The sequence below is a fragment of the Monodelphis domestica genome, chromosome 1 (genome assembly GCF_027887165.1).
Source record: "Monodelphis domestica isolate mMonDom1 chromosome 1, mMonDom1.pri, whole genome shotgun sequence".
Taxonomy (NCBI): domain Eukaryota; kingdom Metazoa; phylum Chordata; class Mammalia; order Didelphimorphia; family Didelphidae; genus Monodelphis; species Monodelphis domestica.
In genome coordinates this window covers 587,078,157-587,090,444 of record NC_077227.1, presented here as the reverse complement: position 1 = coordinate 587,090,444, position 12,288 = coordinate 587,078,157, and the positions used below count along the sequence as shown (strand labels likewise).

The 12,288-nt window shown below is 40.3% G+C and overlaps 1 protein-coding gene across 1 annotated transcript in view; it reads right to left on the bottom strand.

The window, feature by feature from the left end:
- Positions 1 to 1,244, bottom strand: part of IKBKB (inhibitor of nuclear factor kappa B kinase subunit beta) — an 82,111-nt gene extending 80,867 nt beyond the window's left edge. Inside the window, exons 1-2 of the mRNA XM_056813601.1 lie at positions 1,041 to 1,244; positions 287 to 407 (exon numbers count right to left, since the gene is read on the bottom strand). Of these exons, the coding sequence (XP_056669579.1) occupies positions 287 to 391 (105 nt within the window). The 5' untranslated portion in view covers positions 392 to 407; positions 1,041 to 1,244. The remainder of the gene's footprint in view (positions 1 to 286; positions 408 to 1,040) is intronic.
- Positions 1,245 to 12,288: the final 11,044 nt, after the last annotated feature.

Sequence of the window (12,288 nt, the reverse complement as noted above, 5' to 3'; positions counted from 1 at the left end):
GTCCAAGATTTCTCTAATGGCTAGGATAGGGAAGATCGGGAGACTCAGGAACCCACTCTCAGCTACTCTGATCCAGGTTCTTTCTGTCTTCTTGTCTCTTCTCTCCAAATGGGCCTGCCTTACCACCAGGACCCAAGAATAAGTGAAAATCTGAAATGTGGTGGGATGGGAACAGCTAGAGCAGATAAAAGGAATCTCACTAGAGCCACCTTTGAACTTAAGTATGAGACATACTAACCCCTCTGACCCCATGATTGTTTCTTCCCAGACTAGAGAGGAGTCCTACCTCATTGTGCCACCGGATGACGTTTCCAAACCCCCCAGTTCCAAGGCGTTCTTTCATTTCCCAGGGCCCACAAGTCTGCATTTGAAGAGAAGGGGGCCAGCTCATTCTGAAGAACTTTTGGCTGTGGGAATTCAGAGGAGGCAGGTCAGAAGAAGAAAAACAAGGAGCTCAGGGGGAGATGGAACTGGAGAGGATTCCTGCCTTGGGGTGTGAGTGAGAAGGGACAAGTGGGTTTTTGTTTTATTTTTAAAAGGAAATCTACCTTAACAAATTCTTTAATATCTCTCTCATCCCCCCACCCCTGCCACTTTCAGGGATCCCTGTCACCAAAGGAATCCACCTAAGGTTCCATTCAAGGGCTCGATCCCCCCCCCCCCCCCACACACACACACTTTACAGGAAACAGTTAAAAAAGTCAATTCCCAGCTCTTGGGAAATCACATATGCCTTTATAAGGCATGGGGAGCCTCCAGATGGAGCCTTCTTCCCCACCACTCCAAGCCTCTACCGGCTGGATTGATTGCTCTCTTTGGGCTTTACAGAAATCTCACAAATTTTAACTCTCACCAGCCAGAGGGCGGGAAAAGCAAACTTCCCAAACTCAGTAGAAATGTGTTCCCAAGCCCCCAGGCTGGGGCCAAGAAGATCTATGATCTTTATGGAAGTCAGGGGGAGAAGGGACTAGAGGAAGGTCATGACTGACTCCACCTTAAGCCACCTGTTCCAGCTCTGGGTCCCCAGGGATGAAACTCACCTGCCCGGTGGGTGGGGGAGGCGGGGAAGCAGCACTTGCCAGGGCAGGGGCCAGGGATCCCCGGAGGGAGGTGGGGACCACCTGGAGGGACTTAGGTCGGTGAGTGTTCCGCTACCCACATCAGGGTTCAGGGACCTGGGTTAGTCAGCCTGCCTGCCAACTCTAGACTTCCTCAAACACTTCCTGCTCTGATGTCAGTGGGCCACATGGTGGGGACGGGCAAGCTCTTAAAGGGACCACACAGGGAAATGGGGGAGCCACCAGGATTAGAGATGGAGCAGGCGTTCTGCTCCTGGCTTCTTGTGTTCTAAACTGACCCTCCTGAAGCAACCTTCCAAGCTAACCTGGCTCTCCCAGGGTGGTTCCCAGTTTCCAGGATGGTTCTCTAAGATGTGCATTGTTCCACCAAAAAAAAAAAAAATCTCGGAGTGAGTGTGTGTGTGTGTGTGTGTGTGTGTGTGTGTGTGTGTGTGTGTGTGTGCTCGCGCTTACGATTGCAAAGGTCTTGTTAAAGTTCACTCTGATGCCAAAGTCCAGGACCCTCATGCAAATAATGAAAGCAGCAAAGTCCCAGCCCCTTTCTCAGACAGATGAAACTGACCCAGGGCAGGTTCTAGGAGTGGAGGCATGATGGGGATTTCCTCAGCTTTCCCAATCGAGGAGGGCTCTTTCTGTTTCCTCTGACACTGAATGGGGTGGAATTTCCTCGGATCCCTGCCTAGGATGGTTGGCTGATGATTTACAAAGAATTTGATATTGCCACTATGCTCTTTCCCTTAGAAGTCAGTTATTCCTTCCTTCTGATGACTCTCTGCCTTTTCTCTGGAAGGATAAATTATAGCAAAACTCCATTCCAAAGGAAACTGTTGCTCTGCCAAAAGGAAGAAAGAAAATTAAGTTTGAAAGCACTCTGGAAGAAGAATCCATGAAATGAGACCCTGGATTAGCTGGTTGGCTAAGGGCAAATCAGTCCCCCTCTCTGAGGCTCAGTTATTTCTTCTTTAAAAAAAATGAGGGAAGGGGCACCTGGGTAGCTAAGTGGTTTGAGAGACAGGCCTAGAGATGGAAGGTCCTAGGTTCAAATCCAACCTCAGACACTTCCCAGCTGTGTGACCCTGGGCAAGTCATTTGACCCCCATTGCCTAGCCCTTACCACTCTTCTGGCTTGGAACCAATACACAGTATTGATTCCAAGATGGAAGGTAAGGGTTTTTAAAAAATTAGGGAGTTGGTCTAAGAGGTCTCTAAAAGAAGTTCTTTCCTACTCTTATAAAAACCTGGCAATGCACTAACCAGGTCTATATCTCAAAGAGACTTTAAAAAAGGGGGTAGGGGAACCTGCTTGTACAAAAATATTTATAGTTTCTCTTTTTGTGGTGGCAGAGAATTGGAAACTAAAGGGATGTCCATCAATTGGGAAATGGCTGAACAAATTGTGGTACATGTTGGGAATGGAATACTATTGTGCTCTAGGAAATGAACAGAAAGAGCTAGAAAGACCTATATGAATTGATGCAGAGTGAAATATGCAGAACCGGGAGAACACTGTACACAGTAACAGTAATTTGTGGAATGATAACTGTGGAAGACCTAGCTTCTCTCAGGAATTCAATGACCCAGTACAATTCTTAGGGATTTATGACAAAGAATGCTATTCACCTCCAAAGAAAGAATTGAATGTAGATCAAAGCATGTGATTTTTTGCTTTACTTTATTTGGGTTTTTGGTTTTATGTGATTATTCTCTTACAAAAATGAATACTGTGGAAATATGTTTTGCATGACACTACATGTATAACCCAGATAGAATTGCTTGCTAACTTTGGGACAGGGGAGGGAAGGGAAGGAGGGAGGAAAACAATTTGGATCATATAACTTCAGAAAACGTATATGGAAATTTGTTATTACATGTAATTGGTAAAAATAAATAAAAACAAAAATAAAAAATCTGGTAATGTAGCATTAAAAGCCAGTGCTTGGAGCACAAGAAATATGAGGAAAATAAAAAGGAAACTTGTTTATCCTTTTTAAAAAAAAACTAAGCCATTACTGTCTGTCTTAGTATTAACTCTAATAAAGAAGAGAGGAAAGGGCTAGGGCAATTGATGTTAAATGACTTGCCCAGGGTTACACAGCTAGGAAGAAGCTTGCTATCACTTGATAAAGGAAGAAACAGCATGATAACATGGAAGAGCTCTATATCTAAAATTTTATAAGATTTAGAACTGTCTATATGACTACGGACAACTCATTTGAGCCTGTTTCCTCATCCATACATTGTCATTGGGCTAGATAATTTTCTCTGTCCATCCATTCACTCATTTAATAAGCATTTAACTTTTTTTAAACCGCTTACCTTTTGTCTTAGAATCAATATTGTATATTGATACCAAGGCAGAAGAGTGGAAGGGGCAGGGAAGTAGGGGTTAATTAACTTGCCCAAGACCACAAGCTAAGGGGGCAGCTGGGTGACTCAGTGGCCAGGCCAGAGATGGGAGGTCCTGGATTCAAATCTGACCTCAGACACTTCCTAGCTGTGTGACCCTGGGCAAGTCACCTGACCCCCATTGCTTAGCCCTTACTGCTCTTCTGCCTTAGAACCAATACAAAGTGTTGACTCTTAGACAGAAGGTAAGGGTTTAAAAAAAAATCACACAGCTAGGAAGTGTCTGAGGCAATAAACATTTAACTTAATACACAAAGCATCATGCTTAGATAGGTGCTAGAGACACAAAGACAAAATGAAAAACACTTCCAGATCCCAGTTTTAGGCAGACAACAGACAAGTTTCACTTTGTTAGGGGAGTTTTTTATTTACTTTTATTATCTGGAACTCAGGACCATTCCTCCTGCAAATTTTGGTTAGCTAAAAGTCTGTCTTAATAGTAACTTCACCTGACCAAAATCTGTCCCAGAGTATGTGAAAATTTACTTGAGTCTTAGATATTCCTTGAGTTAGAAGCCAGGTGACAAAATGGATGGAGTACCAGACCTGAAGTTAGGAAGACTCATTTTCCTTAGTTCAAATCTGGCTTTGGACACTACTGTGTGACCTTGCGCAAGTCAATTAACCCTATATGCCTCAGTTTCCTCAGCTATAAAATGAGCTAGAGGAGAAAATGGCAAACCACTCCAGCATCTTTCCTAAGAAAACCTTTAATGAGGTCACCACAGAACTGACTGAAGAATAACAACAAATAAGAAGCTAAAGAAAAGATCTCAGCTGTCCCCAAGTCCTTGGACATGTAAATCCTCCTCCTCAACCAGCCAATTTGCAAATTGTCTAAGTGTAGTTTTATTGATAATCTGACTTAGTTTACTTCTGGAGTTTGTTTGGTGAATTGTATATACTGTTTTTTTTTTTAAACTTAGCTTCCACCTTAGAATCAATACTGTGTATTGGTTCCAAGGCAGGAGATGGTAACGACTGGGCAGTGGGGATTAAGTGACTTGCCCAGGGTCACACAGCTAGGAAGTGTCTGAGGTCAGATTTGGTCCCAGGACCTCCTATCTCTAGGCCTGGCTCTCATCCACTGAGTCATCCAACTGCCTCCTGAATTATGTATTACTAAGGGATGTGTGAGATTATGATTTTGCTTAACTTACTTAACTATTCAACACTGAAGCATCATGGGATTTGGGATCTATCTTTTCTTTAACTTTTATGCCCTAAGAGGAATATACAAGATGGCAATGTGTAAGCAAATTATTTCTCTGTCATTGACATAATTTTGCCTAGAAGAACACTTGTTAGAGTCCTAATGATTGTTTAGGTTCTCTCTGAAGTCTTAACCTATGTTTGAACAGAATAAAAAAAAAAAAACCTAGGTTTTTACCTCCATAATTTCTGTTTTGTGGTAAATATAAATATATATATATATGTATGAATATACACATACACATATACACATGTATATTTTGCAGTAGTTACCCACCACATGAATCCAGAGAGGAGATATTTCTTGCTTAATAACTTCATTTTCTATTTCCTGACCATCTTTTCACCCAATAGCCTTTTTCTCTCTATGAACCTTGGACTTTCCTTCCCCACTCCTTTTCTTTAGTTTTGGAATGATGACCAAGTCAGTTTAGACATACATCTTGGAAAAGGTGTATTCATCTAATCCTCTAAAGCCCCACCCACTCTCTTCCTGGCCTTCATTGCCCCAGGTGGGTTGTCTTTTATATGCCAAGGTGGCATAGCAAGGACAGAGTTCTGGGCCTGGAGTCAGGGAGACCTGAGTTTCAATCTGATCTCAGACACTTATTAACTGTGTGACCCTAGGCAAGTCACTTAACTCCATTTGTCTCAGTTTCCTCATATGTAAAATGAGTTGAAGGAAATGGCAAATCACTCCAGTTTCTTTGTCAAGATAACCCTGCTTCAGACATGAATAAAATTACTAAATAAAAACAAAATTATTAATAAATGTTTTCTCCCCTCTCATTTGAAGAGCTCACAGTCTGCTAGGTGGGATCTATTTAATCAGCTACACAGGGACAGGGAGGGACTAGATCCATGATTTCACTGGTAGAGAGAAATGACAGATGAGGAAACTTTTACAACAAAGATTAGCCCCTTTTCTGCAGTTTACAGTTTTGGAGAGCTCCATAGGGCACTGACTTGTCCACAGTCTCATGGCTAGTATGTCTCTGAAGCAAAACATAGATAAATAAATAAATAAAAACAGTTAATTTAAACCAGGAAGGAACACTATCATCTGAGGTGGGGTAGGGAGGGGCATCTTTCTTTAAGAGGTAGCACATGAGCTGAGCTTCTGGGAAGCTAAGGATTCTAAAATAGATCTGTGTATTATATGATAATACATGTGCAGCCTATATCATATTACTCACCTTCTTGGGAAGGGGGAAGGGTGGGACAGAGGGAAATAAAAGGAATGAGACAGATTTTTGGTTATAGCTAATTTGAAAATTTGCTTCTCTTAGATAAGCATTTTTATTATAATTTATTGCATATAACAAATTATGTACCATATATTATTGTTATGTTCATATATTATATTCTATATTTAAAAAATGATAACTAAAATATACATATATGTATGTGTATATATATATATATATATATATTAGAAGTTTGGAGGGAGTGCATTCCAGGCATGGGGGACTAACTATAAAAAAGACAACAGAGATGGGAAATGCAATGTCATGCTGGGAGACAGGAAGCAGGTTGGTTTGACTGGAACCCAAGAGTACACGAGGGGAAATAATATGTAATAAACATGGAAATGTAAACAGAAACCAGGGTGTGAAGGGCTATGACTGTCAAAGGAATTTGTGCTTTATTAGAGAAACAACTGAAAGCCCCACGAGATTCTCAAATAAGGTAATGATGTGGTCAGACCTCTGTTTTAGGATGATTATTTTGGCAACTTTGTGGAGGATGATTTATAGAGGTGAGAAATTGGAGTCAGGGAGAAAAAGTAGCCACTGAGATCATTTGATAGAAAAAAAGATGGGGGTCTGGACTAGAGGTGGCATATGTGAATGGAGAAAAGTGGACATGTTATGAGGGCAGCTGGGTGTTTTGGTGGATGGAGAGCCAGGTCTAGGCTGGAGGTTCTGGGTTCACATTTGACCTGATACTTCCTAGCTATGTGACCCTGGGCAAAGCAGAAACCTCAATTGCCAAGGTCTTACCACTCTTCTGTCTTGGAGAATCAATAATTAATATTGATTCTAAGACAGAAAGTAAGAGTTAAACATACACACACACACACACACACACACACGGAGATGGAGTTAAGACTTGACAATGGATGTTATGGAGCAGGGAATTACTGTAACTATTTTTAATCCTCAGTTTTCTAAGTCTGGGACACACTTTTAAGGGTGATCTATATTATTAACAATTTCCCCTTTAATTTCTCAAGTCTAGACAATCAATGAAACCATTAATTGTGTCCTCATTTGTAACTTTTGCAAATTCCTGAGGTGTAAATACGCACACTGAAAATTTAATAGTCAGGCTGGTTAGAGCTGGCTCCAGGACACCCTGGGTATAGAGACTGTAGGAGAGAGGAGGTAAGTGACTTCAATATTCTGACCCTGCTTGACTGGAAGGAAGGTGATAATTCTGAAACAGAACTAGGGACGTAAGGAAGAAGGAAAACAACATCAAACAACAACAAAAGATGAGTTCTATTTAAGACGGGTAGTGTTTGCTTCTTTATCTGGTATAATGGACTATTTGGCACCTGCCTAGTAATTGCTCTTCTATTCTTTTCTTTAAAAATCACCTTCTCTCTTAAAATCAATACTGTGTATTGGTTCCAAGGTAGAAGAGCAGAAAGGGTTAAGCAATGGGGGTTAAATGACTTACCCAGAGTCACACAACTAGTTGGTGTCTGAAGCCAGGAACCTTTCATCTATATCCCTAGCTTTATAGCCTCTGAGTAACCTAGTTGCCCTGCAATTGCTTTGTTTTTATTCAAAGCTATTTTATTTTCCCAATTATGTGTAAAAAATAGTTTTTCAACATATGTTTTCGGTAATTATAAGATCCAAATCATCTCCCTTTCTCCTTTCTTTTCCTGCTCCAGGGGATGGTAAGCAATTGATATGAGTTATACATATATTATCATGTAAAACATACTTCTATATTGGTCATTGTCATAAAAGAATACCTATGTAAAACTAAAATCCTCCAAAAAGCCCATAAATAAACTAATGTAAAAAATAGTATGCTTCGATCTGCATTCTTACTTCAACAGTTCTTTCTCTGGAAGTGGACAGCATTCCCTGTCTTAAGCCCTTCAGAATTGTCCTGGGTCATTTTATTGCTTCATATTTGATCATCCCACAAATTACTGTACAATATTGTCTCAGTTCTGCTTATTTCATTCTGCATCAGTTCATGTAGATCTTTCTAGCTTTTTCTGAAAGCATCCTGCTCATCATTTCTAATAGTACAATAGTATTCCATACCAACATATACCACATTATGTTCAGACATACCCCAATTGATGGACATCCCTTCAATTTATAATTCTTTTTTACCACAAAAAGAGCTACTATAAATATTTTTGCACAAGTAAGCCCTTTACCATTCTTTATGATCTCTTTGATATACAGACCCAATAATTGAAGGGTATAAATAGTTTTATAACTGTTTGGGAATAGTTCCAAATTGCCCTCCAGAATGTTTGGATCAGTCTACCAACAAGGCATTAGTGTCCCAATTCTGTGACATCCCCTCCAACATTTATCATTTTACTATCATATGGGCTAATCTGATAGATGTGAGGTGATACCTCAGCATTGTTTTGATTTGCATTTCTCTAATCAAGAGTGATTTAAAACATTTTTTCACATGATTATTGATAGCTTTCATTTCTTTATCTGAAAATTGCTTATTCATATCCTTTGACCATTTGTTATTTGGGCAATGGCTTGTATTCTTATAAATAATTCTCTATAGCTTTGAGAAATGATACCTTTATCAGAGAAATGTGCTATAAAGAATTTTCCCCCTGGTTGTTGTTTCCCTTCTAAATTGGCTACATTGGTTTTGTTTATACAAAAGCTTTTTAATTTAATATAGTCAAGATTATTCATTTTATATCTTATATATAATGCTCTCTATCTCTTCTTTGGTCTTCCCTTCTCTATAGATCTGCCAGGTAAACTATTCTATGTTCCCCTAATTTACTTATGGTATCACTCTTTAAATCTAAATCATATGACTCTTTTGACCTTATCTTGGTATAAAGGGTGTGAGATATTGGCCTCTACCTAGTTTCTGCCATTCCGTTTTCCAGTTTTCCCAGCAATTGCTTTTCTTAATCAGAAGCACAAATGAGTATGGTTTTCCAGAGCCTTTTCCAAAGTTTGTCCTGTGATTCTCAGGTAAATGGCTGCTGGACCTCTAGTTGGAAATATCCAATAAAAGGTTGCTGAGTGGAAGTTGGAACTTTTGAGAGACCTACTGCTCTCTGGGAATCATCATCCTAGAGGTGATAAGATTACTAAGGTGATGAGATCATCAATGGAGAGAGGGTATAGTTAAAGAAGTAATAGGGCCCAGAGAATACAGACATAAGTTCCACCCACAGCTAGAGTGTTGGGACTGGGAAGAAGATCCAGCAAAAGCACCTGGAGAAGAGTGGCCAAACAGGCTAGAGGAGTGCCAAGAGAGTGCAGGGTTGGGAATACTCAGAGAAGAGGGATTATCCAGGAGGAAAGGATGGTTTGTAGGACCAAATACTCAAGAAAGGTCAAGAAAAATGGGAAAAGGCTATTGGACTCAAACCCAAGATGTGCTGACTCCAAATATAAAGAAATGTAAAATAGAATTCCATTCTTAAAAGGAGTTTAAAATCTTGTTGGGGAGACAGACATGACTCTAAGGATCCTTTGAATATTTCCAAGATCCCTTCTGACTCTAAAATTCTATGGTTCCTATATGATCAAAACTCAGAAGGCAATTAGGCAAATTGACAATAGAGAAAAACATGAACAGAAGTTGGGTAGAGACATTAAGGATAGCGTGTGTTAGTGGGAGAATCCACATTGATGAATAGGTACTAATTAGTGGGAACTTTCTTAGAGGTTTTCCTTTTAGAAGTCCAATTTTTGTGGATTGATGGAAGATTCCTATCCTATCACTGGCCTGGGTGCAGTGTCTTCCATTTTCTCTTTGTATCTGTGTGGATAGGGACTGGGGAGTCTGTTATTTCAGCTTTCAAGAATATTCGGCTTTAGGGTTTGTGGACTCTCCCTCCCATTAAAAGCCCAGAAAAACAACACTGGCCTCTTTTTAAGTGAGGGAAGGCAGCCAGGTTGTTTTTGGGACCACATAGGAGCTGAGTCATAATAACAAGAGCCAGTTTCAAGGAAAAGAAGAAAACAAAATTGAAAGTATCCAGGTATTGGGAATGTCCCTATCACCGGGGTCTAGGAATCCAATAGCTCTTGAGCACCAGGTGTGATTCAGGTCCTCTGCCAAGTGTTCAGCAACTCTCTTGTTTGTTCTCATGAAAGGCTCTAGCTAAGACTTCAGAAGGTGAAGATTTGAGAACATGCAGGTCAGAACCTGCTTGTGAATGAAAATTCAAATTCTTTTCTGTATTTGATCTTCTGTAGCCAGAAAAGTTGGGGGAAAAAAAACCCAACTTGTTTAGTTAGAAGAAATAAAGAGTCCTACTTGAAAGGTCATGCCAGCAGAGCTGAAGATTCAAACATGGGCATGGTAATGGGCTGCATGTCTCTGTTGGCTGAGGGCCATTTGAACTAATTTCTGAGCTCATCAGAAGGATGGAAAAAATAGCAATGAATTTTTGACCCTCTACTAAGTTATAGAGGAATTGCTATATTCTGACAGTTTCTTACACTTAAGAAATTTTAGCTCTTTGAAGAACTCTAAAAAGCATTAAGACCATTCTGTGAGGCTGGGGGAAAGATAAAAAGGGAAGCTAAGATATGCCTTCACATTCACGGTTTGGCATGGCATTCACAATAATGAAGAAATAACTTTTTTTTCTACTGTCCCTAATCTATCATTTCGTTAGCACAAGGAATTCCCTGCATAGAAATTTACTCCATTAGTACAAATTAGGAGTTCCAAGTTGCCTTGGATTAGAAGCTATATGACCCTTCCTCATACCTTCTCACTGAGAACTTTGCCTCATATGTCACTGAAAAAAAAAAGGCCATTGGCCAAGGGCTCCCTCTTCTCCTTCTCCTCATCAATTCACATTTCTCAAATACCTCTGCCCTTATTTCCTTCTTCACCTGTCTCCCATGATAAGAAGGTGTTCTCCTGGCAAGTGATCCCAATCTATCCCTTCTTCTCTAGCAAACTTTCCTTTCTATCATCCTCACTTATATTTATCTTCAATCCATCTCTGTCTGCTGACTGCTTCCCTACTTCCTACAAACATTTCTATGTCTCCTCCATCTTCAAAAAAACTCTCACTTGGTCTATCCATTCCTACTATCATCTCATTTCTTTCTGTCCTTTTGTGGTTAAACTCTCTCTGAGAAGGCTATCTACAATAACTGACTCTACTTCCTTTCCTCTCATTCTCTTAACTCCCCACAATCTGACTTTTAATGTTATCATTCAACTGAAATTACTCTCTCCAATTACCAATGATCTCGTAATTGCCAATTTAATGGCCTTTTCTCAATCAGCATTTCTTTAGCTCTCTCTGGGGTCTTTGAAACTGTAGCCAGAAATATCAAATTCATTGACAGAGTCACAAGCCATGGCAAAAGTTTAGAGTAGTGATGGTGAAGCTATAGCACACATGACAAAAAGGGTATGCAGAGCCTTCTCTGTGGGCATGCCTGTAGTTGCCCACCAGAATTCCTCACTAGAAAGCCAGAGGGACTCAGGGCAGAGCTATTCCCCTTTCCCTCTCCATGTGCCTGAGGACATTCCTCACATGATCCACCCCTTTACCTAGCAGTCTAAAGGGAACATTTCCTCCCTCTCTTGTCTGGGGTAAGGCATGGGTTTGTGGGGTGGTGGTGGAGGAGACTCACATGTGGAATGAAGATGCAGGGCAAAAGGCAGCCTGTTGAGTCTGTGGTGAAGGTGATTCCCATGGTGGGGTTGGAGAGGAGCTAGGTTTGAGGGGAGCCTAACTCAGAGTGGCATATAACTAGAGGGGAGAAGAGCTAGAGGGGAACAGAATGGAACTCTAGGGAAACTAGATTAAAATGTAATTAGGAAATGTTTGACAAAATAAAGAAAAATACAATGCAGCATAGTATTCATTTGTGTTTTTTTTTAAGTCAATATATAGCCTATAGGGATCCTTTTCTCTTTGAGTCTAACACCTCGCTATCACCCTCTTCTTGATACTGGTTACTCAGTAGGTTTTTGGAATACTACTCTATTCTTAATTCTACTTATCAGATTGCTTTTTCTAAGTCTTCTTTGTTGGATTTTAATTCAGGCCACACCTACTTACTATGGATGTCCCACAGGGTTCCTCTTCTCCTTCTATACTATCTCACTTGGTGATCTCATCAGGTTCAAATTATCCTTTCCATGGAGATTATGGCAGATCCACTTGTCCAATTCTAACTTCTCTGCTGACCTCCAATCAACTTCCAACTGCCTCTTAAACATCTTGAACTGGATATCTTATAGATATCTTAAATTTGTCTAAAAATGAACTCATTATTTCCTCCCCAAAAACTCCTGCATCTTCTTAAATTCCCTATTAATGTTGAGGGTACCACCATTCTTCTGGTCTCTTAGTGTTGGTTCTCTCAGA